The sequence below is a fragment of the Sinocyclocheilus anshuiensis genome, unplaced genomic scaffold (genome assembly GCF_001515605.1).
Source record: "Sinocyclocheilus anshuiensis isolate Anshui unplaced genomic scaffold, SAMN03320099.WGS_v1.1 scaffold2044, whole genome shotgun sequence".
Lineage (NCBI taxonomy): Eukaryota > Metazoa > Chordata > Actinopteri > Cypriniformes > Cyprinidae > Sinocyclocheilus > Sinocyclocheilus anshuiensis.
This window is the reverse complement of record NW_015557212.1, coordinates 331,725-353,293: the sequence shown is the minus strand read 5'-3', so window position 1 is coordinate 353,293 and position 21,569 is coordinate 331,725. Positions and strand designations below refer to the sequence as shown.

Here is a 21,569-nt window from a genome sequence, read left to right as displayed (position 1 = left end):
TTCCGTGCCCACTTTTGTAACTGCGCTAACAGAGTGTGTGTGTGTGTGTGTGTGTGTGTGTGTGTGTGCAATTTTAGTTGCTGCAATCCCTCCAAATGAGCTTCATTGCACTGGCCTACCCACACCAGCTCATTGCTTACAGATTAAAAACTCAATCACTTCAATCCTGTTTTTTCTGGGAGGGGTGGGCGGCACAGATGCACATGCACTTTTAATGCTACAGCTGTGTTTCCTCAGCTGGTTTGATGCGATCCATCACACAAAATAGCTCAACTCAGCCATTCCTGTCCGTTCTGTCTCCTCCAGGTACTCCTGTGAATCGAATCCCCATCATGGCCAAGCAGGTGTTGGATCTGTACATGCTTTATAAACTGGTGACCGAGAAGGGAGGTCTGGTGGAGGTGATAAACAAGAAAATCTGGAGGGAGATCACCAAAGGCCTGAACCTGCCCACCTCCATCACCAGCGCCGCCTTCACCCTGCGCACACAGTAAGATCACATCTCTGAAAAGTAGACCATTTACCTTCAGTCACATTGTAAGCTGACAGTTGTTGATCTTGTCATAGGTATATGAAGTACCTGTACCCATATGAATGTGAGAAGAAGGGTCTGAGCTCCCCTGGAGAGCTGCAGGCGGCCATCGACAGCAACCGCAGAGAGGGCCGCCGCCCCGGATACAGCAACAGCCTGTACCGCTTCTCCCCTTCTCCCAGTGCCTCGGCCCCTCACCTCCTCTCTCCTCCCAAAATGCACCTGCCTGCCACGGGACATAACGGACTGCAGGCCACCCCCAGTCCTGCCCTGAAGAAAGCCTCAGGTGTGCAGTCTTTTTAATGAGATTATCACTTGCTTGAGAGAATATAAGCCACATTTAATTTCCTTAATTTCCCTAAATAATTTGTTTAGGCAAAAGGAAAACATTGCCGGTCATCTTAAGAATTTGGTGTATTTGCACACCCTAGTGGTGAGAGAGAGAGACACATTCTTATAGCTACATTTCGTTCATTTATTGATGGCTCAATTGGACTGAAAAACCTTTATGTAAATGCCTAAAATTTATCGGAATGAGCTTGAACTGAATGCAATTTCGATGAGAGTGGTGTAGACCTGAAATGATCTGATCAGTATTTACTAAATATTTGCTAAAAAAAAGTCTTCTAGCATTTGTAAACATAACAACTAAAAATATTCTAGCCATACAGTGAAATTTACATTTAATTGGTATTGCTGAAATTGTAAATACATTTCATTACATTTTAAATCATTAAATCGTCACACTTTACATAAATCAACTTTGATGTGGAATAGAATCAAACCAAAACCAGGCAGGAAGTGCATATAGGAAATGGAGCAAGTTTCCTGGTGTGATTGGGGGAAACTGAGAGTGTAAAAGCCATTAAGAGACTGCATTTTCCTGTGAGGGTCAACTGACAGCGACAAACCTTGGGGGCTGAAGTAAATGAAACGCTTCTCCGGATTTTTAACAAACTTTGGAACCTAACTTTGCTTTTCTGCTGTCATCAATAGTGAAATTTTGGTATACTGACCCATTTTGGCATACTAGCAAATAGCATTTTAGCAAACTAGCATTCAGGTCTGGCTCAATAGACCTCAACCATCATGTTCCAGAAGTAAAAATCAGATTAATTTACCCCCGTCCGTAGGGATTTTTTTTTTAAAGGGGTCCTATTATGCTTTTTCACTTTTTCAACTTTAGTTAGTCTGTAATGTTGCTGTTTGAGCATAAAAAAGATCTGCAAAGTTACAAAGCTCAAATTCCAATTCAAAAGGAGATATTTTATTTAACAGAAATCACTTTTCAAAAACTACAACAAACGACTCGTTTGGACTACAACGCATATTTTCCGGGATTTGTGATATCACAAATACAGACGAATGGGACGAGACCTGGTTGAGCTGCACTAGAGAAGGCAACGAGTGTTATCACTATGTCAGAGACACGCTAGCTTTCCCAAGGCAGACGAACTTAGTGGTTACAATCATCCAGGTTTAAATCGTGCTCAATTGATTTGATTTTGACGCAATATTTACACTGAAGCTCGCAGGCGGCTATGGTAAGGGGCATGACATTTCCCGACCAGGCGCCGAGTGGAGCCAATCACAGCACACACTGGCCCAGCTAACCAATCACAGCACATTTCGTACTTCAGAAGGCAGGCCTTCATTTGATACAGGAACTATTCGAGCCGTTCATGTCAGACTGGGTAGAGAGGTGTTGTAATAATGTAAAATATGTGAAAAATAATGTGTTTTTCGAACAACCTAGTATGAGAGCCTGTTCTAGTTCACCTCCAAAACAAAATCAAGACTTTGTAAAAGAGCATAATAGGACCCCTTTAACAATAACTTAACCTTTAAAGACAGACCTAATAACAGCTACAAGGTTGTTAAAGGGTTAGTTCACCCAAAAATTAAAATTCTGTCATTAATTACTCACCCTCATGTCGTTCCAAACCCATAAGACCTTCGTTCATCTTCAGAAGATAAATTAAGATATTTTTGATGAAATCCGAGAGCATAGACAGCAATGCAACTGACAAGTTCAAGACCCAAAAAGGCAGTAAGGACATCATTAAAATAGTCCATGTGACATCAGTGGTTCAACCGTAATTTTATGCAGCTACAAGAATATTTTTTGTGCCAGAGAAAATTTTTGGGTGAACTAACCCTTTAGTCAATGGTATAATGCTTCAGTTGAAGGTATCAGTCTTTATTATTTTAGCTACATCAGCCATGATTCTGAAGCGAAATCTCCACCAATCAAAGAATCAAAACAAGAAATCTATCTACCAACAACATTGAATCAGTAGTTTTATATTTCTACATAATTATTAATTTGATTGTCATCATGAGATTGTAGTTTGTTCCCTCACTAAAGCCATCAAGTACACAGTCTTGTGCCTTTTGTCTTTTTGTCCACTTTTCAAATGTTTTGCTTCAAATCAAAGTTTGTAATGTTGATATTTACCCTGTAGCTGGTTGGTGTGCTCATAACTCTTTAATGAAGACTTTTTAAATTCCTATGAGAAAAATACTTCTAAAAATATACTAGTATCACTATAAAAGTATTTCTGGCATGAAAACGCCTACTTTCCATGAGCCAATAAATCACATGCCTACGCTTTTTTTTTTCTCCATTAAATAACCTGTTTAAATACATTTAAATATGAAAGTGCAATATGTTTCAAGTTCGTATGAATCAACAGAATAGAATGTGAGGGATTGTACTGTCATGTGATATAGTAACAGATATAGAGTACTAAATTTCAAGAGTTTTGTTTCCTCTCCTCAGTCCCAGAGGACGGTCCAGCCTCCATGTTGCCAGGTCGACTCCCCTTAGCACTGGCTCTCGGGCATCAGCAGCAGCTGGCACGCGCCGTCACCCTGGAGCAGCTGAGGGAGAGGCTGGAGTCCGGTGTGGTGGCCGCCGCGCTGGAGGGGCCCGAGAGGAAGATGGCTCGTCTGGCAGAGGAGCAGCAGAGGCTACTGCAGCAGGCTTTCCAACAAAACCTGCTGGCCATGGCATCACAGGTGAACCCCGCCAACCTGCGGATGACCAACAACACCAACACCCGCGGTGAGTACCGTGACGTTTTTATCCAAAACATGACTTAGAAAATGAGACGTGTGTCAGTGACATTTGGATTTTGTTTTCAGAGGAAAAACGGGACCTGTCTCTCAGCATTTCTTCTAATGGATCTGCTAGCATTACTGTGTCTGTTGAGGTCAACGGGATTATTTACTCAGGTGTGTATTATTGTATTTGTGCACGTGTGGGATTGTCCAATATTGTCTTAACGTACTTAACCTCAGGTTACTCCAAGACCCCCTTTCCATTTCTTTGAAACCATTCTATTCTTAAAAGAAAAACTGCCTCTGCATCTGCTCCTAAAACCTGTCAGGCTTATAAAAAAAAATCCTTTTTATTCCTAGAAAAAAATAAATCCTAATGTTGTTTAAATTGTATGCAAGCATACTCCGTTTACAAATTAAATATTTAAATACTGGTAAACTTAATTAATTTAAATTTATTTATATTAGGTCTGTCAATTTAACACGTTAATTAATTAGTTATGAAAAAATAACACGATTAAAATATTTTAACGCAGTTAACACACTGGCCCCGCCCCCAGATCTGTACATCATCTTGCATTTCATACAGTTGACTGTTGACAAATATGATGCAGGGCAACAACTCCATAAATGCAGTTATGTCCTAAAATTCAACATATGGGGCAAAAAAATGAGTTTTTATCTCTCATTTATATCATATGATAAGCGATACCATGAGCAGCTAGAGCAATATCACACGAGTTCTGTTTTGTCACGAATATCACGAGTGTGTGATTTGTGTGATGTGATTTTATACAACAGTTCAGTAAATTAGTTAATATTGTGTTTTTTTTTTTTTAAAACACAATATTGTCGGTTTTTCTCAAATTTGCAGAGAAAATATTACCTTTAAAGCCGCCGCAGAACTGTTACGTCTGTGAGCAACACAACGGTGTTTAGTTTCGGAATGAATCCGAATTTCGAACGAATTCAATGATTAGCCTAATAATCATAAACTGAGCCTTTACTTCATTCCTGAATGAATCAGCAGTTTGAACAATGAATGACGTACTGTATAAACACATTTACCGCCACCTGCTGGCAGTTTTAGTTTCTTATTTAAAGAAACCTGCATCAATTCAACATCAACGTGAGAGATTTGAGTTCTATATTCAGAGGAGACACTGGAATTTTTCAGAATCGTTTGACTGATCAAGTGGGCAAACGGTGGCAGAAAGAAAGCAGCACGTCTCTAGACAGATCACTGAACTGTCTGTGGGTGAGTAAGCAATGCTGTCTGATTCACGACCTCTCGGCTGGATGGGAAACTGCACCGCAATGTGGGGAGAGATTACAAGAGAAGCCTGCAGATATTTTTGTACTAGTTCAGTCATTTGCCTATATGAGACACATGAATGCTTGTTTGTTTTGATCTCTGGGAAATCTATCTATCTATCTATCTATCTATCTATGATCAAACTTATTATGTATTTTTCTTTTTTAAAGGGAACATTGCTTTCCATGGCAAGTGGTGTGTATTGTTGAAATTTCATATTCCAATTTGGAAAAAATCATTATTTAGTAATTTTTCCTCATTGACAAACATGTCATCACGAGTGAAGGCACTGTTCCCGTTTTCCTCTGACAGAGTGCCAACATACTTATTAGCATCTATTAATATTTCAGAGCAAGGGTTGCGGTTTACACTGAGTAATTAGGTTACATTCAGCAGTATAATCACATGACACATTCTTTGGTTTGATGAGTCGTTGTTTATTTTGTGGTGCAGTTGAACAGTCACTTCATGATTTCTGTGAATCTCTAACATGGTTTATTTTTAAACTGAATGAATGGTTTTCCTATCAGCCCGTTTATGAAAGGATTCATACTTCTTGCTCTCCTAGTTATTCGATCTGAATGAGCTCTGGAGTACTCATTAAATTTATATCAGCTCTGCCTAAACAATACAAAGTGAATCGCCCTACCTTTCAAATGCATTTGAAATCCAATCCATCCCGTCTTATCGTACCAAAGCTTACCTTTCAGCTCATAAAGTCCTTTCTGTGGGTGCTGAATCTTTTAACATGTGTTATATCTCTTGTTGTAAAATGACTGTCACTTAATAGACAGTTTTGTTTTTTTTTTAAGATTTATTTTTGGCATTTTATGCCTTTTATTTAGATAGGACAGTAGGTCGACAGGAAGCGAAGTGGGTGAGAGAGGGGGGTGGGATCAGGAAAGGTCCACGAGCCAGGACTCGAACTCGGGACGCCCGAAGCGCAAAGGTGCTACATGTCGGCGCGCTGCCCACGAGGCCATCGGCGCCGACTAGAACATTTCATTTAAAAATTAAATGAAAATGAAAAAGACTGTTGGTAACTAAGCTGTTTTGGACTTTCATTGTATGAACAAAAAAAATAGTGAGATGTTTCTCAAATGATCTTCTTTTATGTTCCGTAGTTTATGTTAGGCCATTGTAGCCTAAACATTTGTGTAATACATTTTATGTTGAATCAAATAAAATATTTATTTCTAAAGCTACTATTTGTTATGTCTACTTGATACTTTCTCATTTAACACAATAATGGCTTTAAAGTGGGAAATTTCATAGCCAAATTTCATTTGCGATTAATTAGATTAATTAATCAACACATCATGTAATTAATTAGATTGAAACTTTCAATCGACTGACAGTCCTAATTTATATAATTCATTTGTTCATGTTTTTTTATATTTGCCCTGTGTTCATTTTGATGATCCAGAGTATTTGAGAACAGCCCAGAACACATATCCAAAAAGCTTGTAATTATTCTAGATCATAAAAGTATTACATTGTAATACTAATAAATACAAATACTAATAAAACTGTTTTATGTAGTTCATTATACACTATATATTTGAAGCAGTACAGTAAAATTTAAAATCTTACATTCTGGGATTTAATCGAAAGGCTGTCCTTTTTTTTCTTTTTATAGCCTTTCATTTCTGCTCTAGTTTTCTAATCTAGCTATTTAACTGTGACACTATGAATATTGTTTGCTCTATGATAGATTGTAATGAGTCTTTTTTTTTCCCCAAAAGTTCAAAAGTTTGGGTCAGTGAGTTTTTTTTTAAATGTTTTTGAAAGAAATATTGGGCTTCAATTGTCAAAAAACTGTAATATTGTGGGATATTACTTTTAAAATACTGTTTTCCGAGTTAATATATTTTTTAAATGTAATTTATTCTTGTGATGACAAGCTACATTTTCAGCAGTCATTACTCCAGTCTTCAATGTCACATGATCCTTCAGAAATCAGTCTAATATGCTGATTTGCTGCTGAAAACATGTGCACTGCTTAATATTTTTGTGGAAACCATGATAAAAATGCTTTCAGGATTCTTTTGACTTTCTAAAAAAAATACAAACAAAATATAATATTATTTATGGTCTTTTATTCAGCAAGTTTTACTGTAATATTTCAGTGTGAAGGAAATTTATGAATGCATTTTTTAATGCCGTTTACAGGATCCTTATATGCTCAGAGGTCTGCAGCTGTTCCCACCTCTGTCACAGCCATGTTCCCAGGCCAGACCTCCACCCTCAGTCCCAGAATCCCCTCTTCCTCCTCCTCTTCCTCCTCAAAGGGCCCTGACTCTGTGGAGCTGGCCACAGGAGGGTCACCCTAACGGTCACCAGCTCCCTGAACCAAACAGCCAGTCAGTCCAACCCAAACTAGTCTTTCCTCGGAGCAGCGGGAGCCGTTCTGCCCTCTAGAGGCGACAGAGCAAATTCCAGTCTGCCTCCCGCACAAACCACAGCTGTGTTTTCCTTCCAGTGAAGGGGGGACCACACACATACACTTTTACAAACTCATCAGCTGTTGAAGCTCATCACGGACCCCACCTGCTCTTTTCTCCAAGATGTTTTCTCAGGACTGAGAAGGTTTTTAGAGATGTTTGATTCAACAGAATACCTCAGCTGTCTTAATCTCAGTGCTATCGTGAGTGGAAACACTTCGGTGATCGTGTAATCATGCCTTTCCGCACCTACAGTCATTCACTCACAGAGATGTGCGAAGCAATCATGGCATGATCAAATCTACTTCTGCTATTTGTGAGGTTGTGGTTGACACCTGCGGTTGTTTTTTTCTCTTTTTTTGCTGTCTATTAATTCTCTTATTTAAAGTTTGCTGAATTTACCTCATCTGCAGTGAATTTAAGACTCAGGATCGATTATGATACTGCTGTGTTGCTCTGTCTAATTTGATGGAGTTTAAAACGCGCTACAATCCCCATCAAGTGTTGCAAAGTTGGTTTGGTAAGAAAAGGGGTCAGATATTTTCCTTTTAAAAAAATTATTTACTTGGATTTTATTGTTTTCTATTTCCGTTGTTTTTTAGCTTCTAGATTTAACTTGGCATTGCACACTATGAATATTGTTTGCTCTATGATAGATTGCAATAAGATAATTATTGCCTTTTTTTTCCCCAACAGTTCAAAATATCGGCGAGATTTTGTAAAAATGTTTTTGAAAGAAATCTTGGGCTTCAATTCTCATTATTTGACCAAAATACAGGAAAAAATGTAATAGTGTGGGATATTATTTTGAAATATCTGTTTTCCATGTTAATATATTTAAAAATGTCATTTATTCTTGTGATGGCAAAAAAGTCTTTAGTGTCACGTGATCCTTCAGAAATGCTCATTTGCTGCTGAAAACATTTGATATTTATGTTCAAAACATGTACGGCTTAATATTTTTTGGAATTTTGTTTCCAATTTTGTGGAAACATGATAAAAAAAAATTCAGGATTCTTTTGATGTTCTAAAAAAGTTGTTGTAACATTATGTATAGTCATTTTAATACTTTTATTCAGCAAGCTTGCATTAAATTTATAAATTTCTCAAAATAAAACAGAATGACTGACTCCAAACTTTTGAACAATAGTGTATAATACAGAAATATTTTGGTGTGAAGTAAATTACTGAATGCATTTTTTAATACTGTTTACAGGATCCTTATATGCTCAGAAGTCTGGAGCTGTTCCCACCGCTGTCACAGCCATGTTCGCAGGCCAGACCTCCACCCTCAGTCCCAGAATCCCCTCTTCCTCCTCCTCTTCCTCCTCAAAGGGCCCTGACTCTGTGGAGCTGGCCACAGGAGGGTCACCCTAACGGTCACCAGCTCCCTGAACCAAACAGCCAGTCAGTCCAACCCAAACTAGTCTTTCCTCGGAGCAGCGGGAGCCGTTCTGCCCTCTAGAGGCGACAGAGCAAATTCCAGTCTGCCTCCCGCACAAACCACAGCTGTGTTTTCCTTCCAGTGAAGGGGGGACCACACACATACACTTTTACAAACTCATCAGCTGTTGAAGCTCATCACGGACCCCACCTGCTCTTTTCTCCAAGATGTTTTCTCAGGACTGAGAAGGTTTTTAGAGATGTTTGATTCAACAGAATACCTCAGCTGTCTTAATCTCAGTGCTATCGTGAGTGGAAACACTTCGGTGATCGTGTAATCATGCCTTTCCGCACCTACAGTCATTCACTCACAGAGATGTGCGAAGCAATCATGGCATGATCAAATCTACTTCTGCTATTTGTGAGGTTGTGGTTGACACCTGCGGTTGTTTTTTTCTCTTTTTTTGCTGTCTATTAATTCTCTTATTTAAAGTTTGCTGAATTTACCTCATCTGCAGTGAATTTAAGACTCAGGATCGATTATGATACTGCTGTGTTGCTCTGTCTAATTTGATGGAGTTTAAAACGCGCTACAATCCCCATCAAGTGTTGCAAAGTTGGTTTGGTAAGAAAAGGGGTCAGATATTTTCCTTTTAAAAAAATTATTTACTTGGATTTTATTGTTTTCTATTTCCGTTGTTTTTTAGCTTCTAGATACAGAAATATTAATATGATTTGAAAAGAGTTTTGAGTTTGAAACTGCATTTTACACAGCGGAGATGTTTTGGTTTTTTGTTCTTATTTAGACATATTTACAGGCAACAGTTTGGTTGAAAGATTTTTCTCTACCTCAGACACAAGACAATGTATGGTTGAAAAGAAATTATGTGGACACGCGTGGTTTGTGTCGCACGTGTCAATCATTTCAGTGCGTTGGACGATCATGTACAGGCTCGTAAATATAAGAGCCTCGATTAATGTACTATTCTTCTGCTCTGCTACGCATACGAGTCCTTTAAAACAAACCAGGTCACGGAAAAGCAGGATAACATTCAAATCAAAGGAAGATTGGATGTTTTTTTTATTTTGTATTTTTAATTGTTGAACTTCAGACCTCACGTATCTTTCCATACATATCTTTCCATATTGGAAAGCGAGTTTCTCAGGAATTTTTTTCTTCATAAAATTTTAACTTCAGAACCTTCAGAAGTCTCGCTCCTGAAACGAATGACACTAGATTTAACTCGGTCAGTGTGGGACTGAAATGGCTACCTCAGTCAGGATTTAGCTCGGATGTAGTTCAACTGCCAGCAGTACGTCACTGAAGTACTGCTGTCTTTTAATGCAAAAAGTCTCTCAGGTAATGAATTAGCGTGATACCTCAGTGAAAGGCAGAACAACGTTAATACAAGTGCGAGATGAGATTGTTTGAAGAGTTAGATGCAGTATCTCATATCCATGAAGTATTGATTATCGCATGTCAAACTGACTTCCTGTACTTCCGATACACTTCCAGTAGCAATCGAGGCTTGTTGGTTGGCTGTGTTCACATACTCGTGCTGATTTAGCCTCGTCAGCAATTAGCTTTACATTTTAGCCATTTAGAATCCTGCATTTGCTTGACCCTGGGACCTGCTGGGATACAGACACTTTTAATTTCTTCTGTTTTAATTTCTATATTCTTCAGGTAACGGCATAGCTGAAAACCAAAGACCATGTGTTTGTTATCCTCTTTGATGACCTCACTGTATAGACACATGCAACTTTACACAATGAAATTAAAGTCTGATCTGATGCAAGATTTTTTTCGTTTTGTGTTTTTCTTAATCTGTGTGTGAAATATGACTTTTTTTTATTTAACTGTAAAGTTGATTGTATACCTTCATCATGGTCAAATTTGTTTTATTGTTGCTTGCTCAAATATTGATTTTGGATAATTTTTAACCAAAAAAAGTTACGGACTGCAGCTTTAAATGTAAAAGTCACTTTTACCCCAATTTTTTGTTATACAGTGTTAATATATAAGCTATACAAGCAAATATGATTTTAAATAGAATAAAAAATTTAAATCTAAATTAAAATATATATTTTTTTTTTATTTTGGGGGGCTTGAAATGTGACACCATGGGTGGTTTTGCCAGGGTTATTATTGTAACAAAAATGTATATGTATATCAGTTGCCACAGAAACGGTTCTCATTTAGTTCTCATCTCAGTTCTCACTGCTTAAAGTAATAAAATAAATAAAACTTAAATTTAAAAAGACATAAAAAAAAAACTAATATAGTGAAAAAAATAATATAAAAATAACTATTTCAAAATAAAAAACTATAAAGTCCAAAAAAAAACTAAAAATGATGCAGTTCATGTCTTAAAACACCAAGAGGCAGTACATCAATCATTTGCTTTCGAAATCAGAGTTATGTCCACACCTTAATCTAATTGAATCTGATTTTGTAAATCTGCCTTCATAATCCTTAAAGTCTTTGATGAGAGAAAGTGCATGTAATATTTGAAATGCATGCATATTTACTTCTGTATCTGCTTAAAACAGCTACTCACATTAACAGAGTAGAGATTTTGATTACGTGCAGAACTCGCAGTGGATGTGACAGATGCTGTTTTGTGGGGGTGGAGAAATGGGATTGTTCTGTTGATGCCCTTTTAATAGGCACAGTGTGGGACACATGGCATAGTTGTCCTTGACCCGTCACCAGTAGAGTGTCTCTTCTCGCCATCTCTGTCATGTCCCGCCCCTGTCCTGAGCAGGACCACCCTCTAAACTCATCTCAGTCTCTCACCAAGGGAGGCAGTGGAGAGGATTACTACCCTGGACATAATCAAAAGACAGATGTAGTAGAGGAAAGATCACAAGAGGAGAATCAATGGGATTTTGTTTAGACTCGATGACGATTTGGATTTTAATTATATAGAAAAATTATTCTGACAACTTGATGGATGGTATTACACAGTTGGTCTTGCTGCTTTGCTTTGGGAAACTGGTTGAGGTCCATCTTAAAGCATTTTGACGAAAGAAAGACTCAAAACCAGTTGTGACTTCTAGGTAAGAAAGCACACAAGTGTCCAGTAGAACATTCAAAAGAAACAAGTTGTTCAACCCTAGAGATGCATACAGATGAGAGATCCTGCTTCGACTAGTGGAGTTCAGCTTCACAGTTCTGAAGTTACCTCTTTGGAAATACATGATGTTACTTCAGAAGGTAAAGATGAAGTGAGAGCTGTGGTGTTCCTTGGTCATCATGCCTACTGAGGAGGAGGAGAACTCTGGGCAACCTGTGTGGCAATCCGTCCTGCTGTTTAGCTGTAAGGGAATGATCGAGGGAATCATTGTCCTATTGTTTCTCTGGTTGCTGGTGCAGGTGCTCTTCACAAAACAGCATGACGGTATGGTATCTAACCTACATGCACACTTGAGACATGTTTGTCAGGCAAGTAGTAGACAAGTTGTCCATTCAGTGCGAGATTTCAGATACAAGTACTGCAGTTCACGTCTGGATTTTACTGTTCTGTTACTGAACACTGACTTTATGCAGATTAAATTGTTTCCTTTGTTTGCGGATTACAGTTGTTCTGACATTTGGAATGATAGTTACAGATTAAAATGCTGTTCAAACCCTCCTCTATCTCTTCAGTCCACTTGCAGATTCTGCTGAGTGTGGGTTTGGTGGTCCTGTGTTTTTCCCTTATCTTGGGCTGCATCATTTGTTGGTTAAAGACCAGACACAAACCACCCGAAGGCAAAAAGACTGTGAGGACAAACCCTCCTCCTGATTCTGTGGATCATGTGTCTGTGGCTTTGAGTCCTGCCCCTTTATCTGGAGCCACATTTACCAAATTGCAGTGTGAGGAGCTGGAAGGATCCCTTCAAGACTATCCATCTGCTTTCGAGAGCTCTACGCCATCAGATGAAGAGTTGACTGCTGTCTCTGAGGTTAACAAGTCATGCTTCCAAATGAGACGACTCAGTTCACCATCAGTCTCCTCTTCTCTATTCAAGCCCATGGCCAGTGGTCGCTCCTCTCTCCCCTCTTTCCCAAGACTTAAGTCTTCTCACAAAGACCCGGAAGGTTCTGGAACATCACTGCACTGTGGCTGGAGATAGTTACTCGTTTAGCAAACACAGAAGGCTCACTATTCCCAACCCACGATCACCCTGTGCCCTTTCTCCACTTCAAACCCAAGGTCTACTCCAGGACGAACCTTTAATTCCTAACTATGGTTCAAATTCTTGCAGTGAGACCTCAGATCCCTTCTTGCACTTTACCCTGACCTTCTCTTCAACACAGAACACAATCACTGTATCCATAGTGGGTATAACAGGTGCAGTCCATTGTCTAGAAGAAGTGACTGTCCAGGCCACGCTGCCCCCACTTTGCCCTGGACCTCTGGATATAACTGCCCAGGATTACAACCTAAGCTCTGGACTCTATAAAAAGAACTTGGTGATAAGTGTTGGATCTCTAGAGGGGCTTAAAGGTTGCATGCTCAGACTGGGTATCTTCATGCAGGACAATCAAAAGACATCCCTATTTGGTCCAAGAAGGACACTTTATAGCTCTTGCTACGAGACTATATTGTCTTAAACATTAACCCAAACATTTCAAAGACCTACACCTCGTGTTCTCTTTCAAAGGACAAGAATGGTTAATTTTTTATTCAACATGCTGAACTTTAATTGGATATGGACATTGATGTTCCTCTCAGAATATGACCTCCCAAGAATCAGAAAGAGGTCACAAGGCCTTTGGTCAGCTCTTCATCTTGTTGCAGTACCAGATTGTGGTTCATTGACTGAAAGTCCTCATCCTGAAAGCAATCTTACCAACCAGACTCCAGGTGAGATTAAAATACACTGTTCTCACCCCCTCCCAAATGGTACCCTTGCCCTAATATCAGTTGGACTGATAGCTATACAAGTTTATAGATCATGTTGACCACTCTGAAGTCCTGAACAGTGGAACTCTCAAAAGGGGAATTGAGAGCACTCAAAAGCACCATTCTGAACCCTAAAACAGGTCTCATCAACTCCAACCCTGGAGGGCCAGAGCTGAGCTCTAACCCTAACCAAACACTCCCAAACAAGTTAATCAAAGTATTGAGAACTACTTGCAAATAACAACAGGGAGTTAAACTGGGATTGATACTAAAGTCTGTAAAACACTGCCCCCCAGGACTGCAGCTGAAGAGTCTTCTCTCTGAAGAGTCTTCCCTAAAATTATAAACAGGATACCCTACTACTGGGGTATCCAAACCTGTAACAGAGGCCAGCTGGTAAGAGCTGTGCAGGTAAACCTCACTGCCCTAAACTCAAGAGGCGCACTAGAGGCTGTGGTCTTTAACAACCTTGTCAATGCGCTCGCCTCCCATGCTGGTGACTCGGGTCCGAGTCCCACTTGGTGTGGAGTGGTTAGGCCGGAGGGGTTCCTCCTGGAGGCCTATCATCCTGCAGAGTTTAACTACAACCCCAATCAAACACACCTAAACCAGTTAATCAAGGTGTTTGGGATTACTTGAAAATAACATTCAGGTGTGTTTGAACAGGGTTGGAACTGAAGTTTCCAGAAGGTAGCCCTCCAGGAGCTGGATTCGTTACCTCTGCCCAGACTCGCAGTCATTTACTGCCCCCGAATGGAAATTCAAAATCATTTTATTATTCAGAAGGGTGCTCACAAGCTAGTATATACCATCAGTGTCCCCTTTCTCCATGGCCATACTGGTGCGGACTTCACAGTAGACTTCTACCTGGCATTTTTTGTAAATCATATGACCCAAATGTGGACTTGGAGGAGGACTGTTAGAAATGAGGGTGGCATTTAGGACAGGGCAATTAATAGGCAAAGATCCATTACTGTGATTGAGTGGGGCCAAAAAGATGACAAGGTGAGCACATCTGTGTTTCATGACTTGACAGAGGTGGCATGAATTTATTGTGTGATCGGAGATTGGAGTTCATACTTAATCTCCATCTCACAAAATACACTGCATTCACCTTCCTGTCTTAAATTCTGCATTAACCAAATTTCACACAAAAAATTACACAAAGCTTAAAATGTCAAGAGGTGCCATATTGTCCACGTACAATGCAAAATAGTTCCCAGAAAACTGTTTAATGTCCTGGGAGTGCAGGAAAGCATATTGCACCACAAATCCCTCCTATCAGATAAATGAATACATTTGTCATGATATGACAGCACATCTGCCATATGCATACGGCAGGTCCAGCTTACATGACTGTTATGTAAAAGCAAGAGGATTTATCCATCATAAACTAAGCCTAAATGTTTGCTTTTAATGTTCAGGATTAAACGCTTGTCTTACGAGAGCCAAGATCCACAGGGGATCAGCCTATTTTAATGACATTGTAGTTTAATCCCCCCCCCCCCCTTCAATCCTTCAGACGACAGTCCGATCCCTTTCATTTCAGACCTGCTCAAACCTCAGCAATGGGAGGTCACGGCCATGAGGTCAATTACTTGTACAGCATTCATCTCCATAGATAACACATATGAAATCTCATAGTGTTACATGTGTTGTGCGACTACATATTAGCACTGGTTTTGATATCTAAGTATAGAGAATCATGGACATGTACATGTTTTTAATAGACTACATGTTTACAATAATCTGGCAATTTTTTTCTTTATAATGCATATTTTATTGAATATTTTATCTTTTTCTTTTGGCAGAGATGCACCTGCTCATTGTCACTAAGGCAGGTTCTTGTTGGTTTTTAGGCCAATGAAGAGGGATAGATTTACTGTGTAGCACAAGTCAAACAGAAACTGTGTTGTGCAACATCATGTTTTTTAACCATAAGTGCAAAATGAAAAGCTGACAAGACCTCAAGTCTGACCCAACCATGGACAGATATTAATGACCTTTATTATACTGGCATTCTGTATCCTATGTTAGAAGACATTTTTGACTGAATATCTTTAAATATCTTGAACTAAATAATATAATTAATTATTATTATGTTACTGTTGTATGAACTGTTACTGTTGTATGTATTAGTGAAATTCAAGACAATAAAAAGTCAGTATATATGGAACAATTAGATAATTGCAAAGATTAATAAATATAGTCTGTTTCATATGACATGTTGGTTTTTTGTGTGCGCGTAATTTAAATTTACCTCAAAGTTGTTTCAAACACTTGGAAGCTAAGCAACAATACTGAAAATCTGGCAACATGCTTATGAAAATTTGTTTTATTTTTAATAGCTGTACTGTGTAATTCATAATAAATGGCGATTAATAAAGAAACTGTCAGTGCAGTATGGATTTTCACAATGGATTATCATCACTCCAGACGCTGGCTCCCCTCTCCTCTTCAAATGGACCCTTCCGTATCTTCCAAATCTGAGCCACAAACCTCAACCTGCCTTGCAAGGAATGTTCCATCACTGCAGCCCAGGGGAAATTTATCCTGTTGTAAGTTTGGTTGAGGAGATATTACTTTGGCTGGACCAGCGAGACAGAAAAGAAACATAATTACACCACAATAAATGAATGATAGCGTTCTGCGAAACCCCACACAAATGTCCAAAAGTTGAACAATGAAATTGGCCTGATTTTTCCATATATGATTGGACTGGTCACACTTTTCACCTTCAAGCAGATTTTAATTTCTCTCTTTTAGATTTTCCATTGCATCTCTCACTGCTGACATCTGCGAGGGAAGTAAGTGTGGGACATTTCAGTGTTTTTTTTTTTTTATTTACCACGTATTAGACAGGGTTCACTGATTTTAATAATATCACACCACAGCACTAAAGCTGTTTATCCCATTGTACTTCTATTTTAAGTGCTGTAAGGATAAAAACAACTACACAACATTTGGAATTTCATTCAATACAGGGTTTCTGATGTGTTTTATCCCTGCTTCTGACCACATCTCTGCAGACGCCCTCCTGCAACCCTAAAAGCTGCTTATGTGCCCCTTCATCCCAGCATGCTCTTCGATTATGACAAAATGTGAGATCAGGACACTCCAATTAGAGTCTAAGACCTGATGTGCTTATGCATGGAGTTGTTTTGTTTCTAAAACTTCCCTCTCTGAGATATCAGATTTAGAAACAGAACAACAATTCCATCAAGTATCTTATTAAAATATGACTGGTAGGGCAGGTTTTGTTTGTATGTTTTTACCATAATCATCATCATCATAACATACCTTGGTTGTCTTGCTGTGGTTCTTCACACTGGTGGGCTGTTTCTGCTCCTCCCCTTTCTCCGATCTCGTTGATCCCCCCTGAGAGACTGAGATCTGGGATGAAGACCTCTTTGCTGCCCCCTGCTGGAGTTCCTGCTCCAGTTCCTGTGTTTTTCTTCCCTGATGGTTTAATGTGTCAAGAGCATTCCAGTTCTAAATGTGTCACACAGCTGTTATTAATTTCTGTTTTAAAAGGCCAAAAAAAAAAGTATTCACTACTTGAATATGATGTAACCATACGAGGTGTTTACCTCAGTACTTGTAGCATTTTGGACCCTGCTGTTGACCAAACCAGATCTTCTTGTGAAAACTGGAGACCTAGTACACATATCACATACGTAAACATTTTGTTGTCAAATGTCAATAAAATCTGATTTACGGCCTCTTCTCCAAGGTGCATTTTAATGTCCGGTCCTGTCAAATGTGAATTATGACACTGGGAAAATTCCAGCGTTCCCACCCCCACTCCTCTTCCTGAGCCAGGATTCATGCAGATCTATTGAGTGAGAGTTAGGAGCAGGGTTATTGCCGTTAACTAAAACCATAGAAAATAACAATAACAAATTTGTTACTTGAAATAAAGTAAATGTTAACTGACATACAACAACTCAAAATTCAGCTAATTGCAGAGGAAACATTGTTCATTTTCATTTAGTTTAAATTGATGTACTAAAATAACTAAAACTATACAGACACATGTATAAAAAAAATATAAAACTAATGAAAAAAATAATGACAAAAACACAACAATATTATTCAAACTTTAATTAAAATTGAAATGGAAAATATAAGAATAAAAACGAATTTAAAATATTAATAAAAACTGTAATAGAATCTAAATTATACTAGAACTAAATAACTAAAACTAAAAAACGAATGAAATAAACTATTATTAACAACTACTGTTGTTGTTTTCTATACTAGAACTACTGGTTTCCAGTAGGTAAGTAAGTAACCATTACAAAAATTAACCATGGTTTTACTACAAATAAAAGAAACAAAACAAAAAAAAGGTTACTATAGTTAAACCATGGTAGCTACAAATTAACCATGGTTTTGCTGCACTAATGATAGTTTAATGGTATTTGTAGTAAAACTGTAGTCATACAAATGGTATACAATACGCCAAAAACATTGTTACTACACTTTTACTGTAATAAAACCATGATTAATTTTTTGTAATGGAAATAAATAAAAAATAATGACAATTAGTCACAAATTAATTTTGTAAATATGACTTTCGTTAAGTGGTCTTTCAAATATCTTTTTTTTTTTTGTACCAGAATTGCTGGTTACCAGACAAACACAAACAAACAAACAAATGAATAAACATATTACTGGTGTCACAGAAACAGTATTTTTTTGTAAATGCAACATTCTCAAATATAACTTTCTTTCACATATTTCTTGAATGTTTTCTGTACCAGAACTGCTGGTTTCCAGTTAAACTATCAGTTAAAATAGTCTTTTAGTCTTTTCCTTTCCTTTTTGATTTCAAAAACCAGTGGTTGTAGAATTTGCTTCAATTTGATATAAGGAATGATCACTAAAAAAGTCAGATAAACCTTGACTGATCTTGATTAATAATGTGCCCATTCAGTGTGTCTGACCATCCATTACATGGGCTCACTTACTGATTTCTCCACAGATTTTCAGTTAGGAACAGGAGGAGGGGGAGGGGAGAATGATGGAGCCTCTGAGTCTGGAATTTCCCCACAGTCTCATTTTTATATAAGAAGAAGTGGAAATAAACCCGCCTTGGGGGGAAGATAATGAATCAAACTGACTGACAACTGACAGAGTGTTTATGCTGCTCTACTGACCTCTCTCCACGCTGCTCTCTCTCTCTGAACAGACTTTTCAGCTGTAGCACAGAAAGGAGACACAAACAAGCACAGACAGGAAGTAAATACTATAACACTTTTTCTGATGAAGTGTTTAGGAGTTTTACTGTGGACACGGTGCAGCACCTGCTCGGTGACCTGCCTCCTCTGTTGGTTTGGATCTACAAGGTCTGAACCCGCGGGTTTCTGTTTTTTAGTCTCTAATGGAGATTCTTTCTCTGTTTTGTCCTGCGGAATGAAATGTCAATGAATAAACACACTAACACACATGTGCAAACAAACATCAGTCCGTACCTGCTGGGGAGGTTCAAGATCCTGCCGTTTTTGTAAAGTTCGGTCTCTTTCCTGCTCAAGCGTTTCTGCTCGCCTTCTGCTTTCTGGAGCCAAAACATAAAAACCAAGTACGTTGCAGGAAGATACTCATGAACGCTTAGCTAACACATTCCTGTTGTACAAAATGTGCGTTCTTCAGTTATTTTGGCAGGAACATTTCTCCAGTACACAAGGGGGCGATAGAGTCACCTACAAACTGCTGTGCTTTTAAAGTCCGCGTGAACCGGAAGTTGCTGCTGACTTTATTTCAGTGTTGTGACGTATTTCCAGCTGAAACGGAATATTGAATAGAGGGCATGGTTTTATGTTTGCGCTCCTCCTCTCTGTCTCTCACTCATACTGTAGCAATCTAACGGTTGGGGGGGTGTGTTTAAGGATATTCTGCCCAAGCCGTCAAACTGACGTCATCAGAAAAGGAATGCCATTCCAAAGAGGAAGCAAATTACCAGATTTTGATTAAAGATTACCAAAACAAACTGTTTTTTTCAGCGTATTAACTTGCACAGATTAATTGTTTACATCAAGACTAGCAATGTGCGGAAGAAAAGTAAATAAAGTAAATAAAGTCCATTTTGATTTCATGCGGACTGCTTTAAGCAGTATTCAGGTAGCAAGCTATACACAGGTCGACAGTTTCAGGTCATTTTAGTTTCAAACTACTCTGCCACCTTTACAGCAGATGCTAATGCTAATATGCTACAGAGCCCCTTCTAGTGTAAATGCTACACTTACTTGCACTGTGTTTTAAACACACTTCGGAACACAACAACATGTAAAATCGAGCTGGTATATCTAGGTGCTTTTGTGTTCTATTAATTATGATACATTTTTGGCCTTTACTCAATCTTAGCATGAGGAAATACCTTCTAGCAGGGCCTTCAGTGACTCAGAACTGCATTCACTGACCACTTCCTTTCTCGACAGCAGACCTTTGTGTCCAAAAATCTGCCCAAGGTAAGAGGCACAAAGACGTGTGATACTGAAACCTCGTCAGATTAATCTGTTCTGCCGTGAGAGAGTTTTAACGTCATGGCTGTCGTTGTACCTCCTGCTCCAGGGCGGATATCTTGATCTGAGCCTCTGCTTTCTGTGTTATCCTCTGTATCTCCAGGTTCTTCAGATCTTGATCCCTGTGGTAGAAAGAGAAAAAGAGCTGATGACAAGAAACCTGTCATACAGTTTATTGTTCCATAAAGGAACAATAAGCGGCTGCTTCCTGTTTTACTAGTTTTTGATAGCACTGAATGGTCACATTACATGACCGTTAAACCCCCAACTGGAAATAAATGGTCTGGTCATAAATGGTCATAAACGATATTAATTGTTCATCTTAAGGTCCTTAAACAGTCTCATACATCATTCATTCAAATATGGCCATAACTATTAATTTATGTTAGCACTGGTTATGTTGATATAAAATATATATCAGTTATATATACAGTATCTCACAGAAGTGAGTACACCCCTCCCATTTTTGTAAATATTTTATTATATCTTTTCATGTGACAAAACTGAAGAAATGACACTTTGCTTCAATGTAAAGTATTGAGTGTACAGCTTGTATAACAGTGTAAATTTGCTGTCCCCTCAAAATAACTCTACACACAGCCATTTATGTCTAAACCGCTGGCCACAAAAGTGAGTACACCCCTAAGTGAAAATGTCCAAATTGGGCCCAAAGTGTCAATATTTTGTGCGCCCACCATTATTTTCCAGCACTGCCTTAACCCTCTTCGGCATGAGTTCACCAGAGCTTCACAGGTTTCCACTGGAGTCCTCTTCCACTCCTCCATGATGACATCACTGAGCTGGTGGATGTTAGAGACCTTGAGATGCTCAATAGGGTTTAGGTCTGGAGACATGCTTGGCCAATCCATCACCTTTACCCTCAGCTTCTTTAGCAAGGCAGTGGTTGTCTTGGAGGTGTGTTTGGGGTCGTTATCATGTTGGAATACTGCCCTGCGGCCCAGTCTCCGAAGGGAGGGGATCATGCTCCGCTTCAGTATGTCACAGTACATGTTGGCATTCATGGTTCCCTCAATGAACTGTAGCTCCCCAGTGCCGGCAGCACTCATGCAGCCCCAGACCATGACACTCCCACCACCATGCTTGACTGTAGGCAAGACACACTTGTCTTTGTACTCCTCACCTGGTTGCCTCCACACACGCTTGACACCATCTGAACCAAATAAGTTTATCTTGGTCTCATCAGACCACAGGACATGGTTCCAGTAATCCATCTCTTTAGTCTGCTTGTCTTCAGCAAACTGTTTGCGGGCTTTCTTGTGCATCATCTTTAGAAGAGGCTGTCCTGAGAAACCTGTCCTGTTAAACCGCTGTATGGTCTTGGCCACCGTGCTGCAGCTCAGTTTCAGGGTCTTGGCAATCTTCTTATAGCCTACGCCATCTTTATGTAGAGCA

The 21,569-nt window shown here is 38.9% G+C and overlaps 3 protein-coding genes across 6 annotated transcripts in view; 2 read left to right on the top strand and 1 right to left on the bottom strand.

Moving 5' to 3' along the window:
- The window catches only part of LOC107678992 (AT-rich interactive domain-containing protein 3B-like), a 46,264-nt gene extending 36,414 nt beyond the window's left edge, over nt 1-9,850 (top strand). For 3 of the 4 annotated variants that reach the window (XM_016474393.1, XM_016474392.1, XM_016474395.1), the window contains exons 5-9: nt 307-490; nt 568-818; nt 3,315-3,599; nt 3,680-3,769; nt 7,083-7,908. In XM_016474393.1, the coding sequence (XP_016329879.1) occupies nt 307-490; nt 568-818; nt 3,315-3,599; nt 3,680-3,769; nt 7,083-7,243 (971 nt within the window). In that variant the 3' untranslated portion in view covers nt 7,244-7,908. Of the gene's footprint in view, nt 1-306; nt 491-567; nt 819-3,314; nt 3,600-3,679; nt 3,770-7,082; nt 7,909-8,570 lie in introns of those variants that run through there. The other variant, XM_016474394.1, reaches the window with a different exon arrangement.
- A 2,106-nt stretch (nt 9,851-11,956) lies between these two features.
- On the top strand, nt 11,957-13,357 carry LOC107678982 (uncharacterized). Its single transcript, XM_016474379.1, has 2 exons — nt 11,957-12,141; nt 12,390-13,357. The coding sequence occupies exons 1-2, from the start codon at nt 11,997-11,999 to the stop codon at nt 12,857-12,859; spliced, it is 615 nt and encodes a 204-aa protein (XP_016329865.1). The 5' UTR covers nt 11,957-11,996; the 3' UTR covers nt 12,860-13,357.
- A 2,628-nt stretch (nt 13,358-15,985) lies between these two features.
- The window catches only part of LOC107678974 (myosin-11), a 15,865-nt gene continuing 10,281 nt past the window's right edge, over nt 15,986-21,569 (bottom strand). Inside the window, exons 14-21 of the mRNA XM_016474372.1 lie at nt 20,194-20,278; nt 20,012-20,093; nt 19,110-19,192; nt 18,942-19,043; nt 18,795-18,835; nt 17,223-17,289; nt 16,933-17,124; nt 15,986-16,185 (exon numbers count right to left, since the gene is read on the bottom strand). Coding sequence (XP_016329858.1) covers nt 16,090-16,185; nt 16,933-17,124; nt 17,223-17,289; nt 18,795-18,835; nt 18,942-19,043; nt 19,110-19,192; nt 20,012-20,093; nt 20,194-20,278 — 748 coding nt within the window. The 3' untranslated portion in view covers nt 15,986-16,089. The remainder of the gene's footprint in view (nt 16,186-16,932; nt 17,125-17,222; nt 17,290-18,794; nt 18,836-18,941; nt 19,044-19,109; nt 19,193-20,011; nt 20,094-20,193; nt 20,279-21,569) is intronic.

Coding starts and splice junctions, on each gene's coding strand:
- LOC107678982 (XM_016474379.1), top strand. CDS start 11,997: ATGCCTACTGAGGAGGAGGAGAACTCTGGGCAACCTGTGTGGCAATCC. Junction 12,142..12,389: donor CTTCACAAAACAGCATGACG/GTATGGTATCTA, acceptor CTATCTCTTCAG/TCCACTTGCAGATTCTGCTG.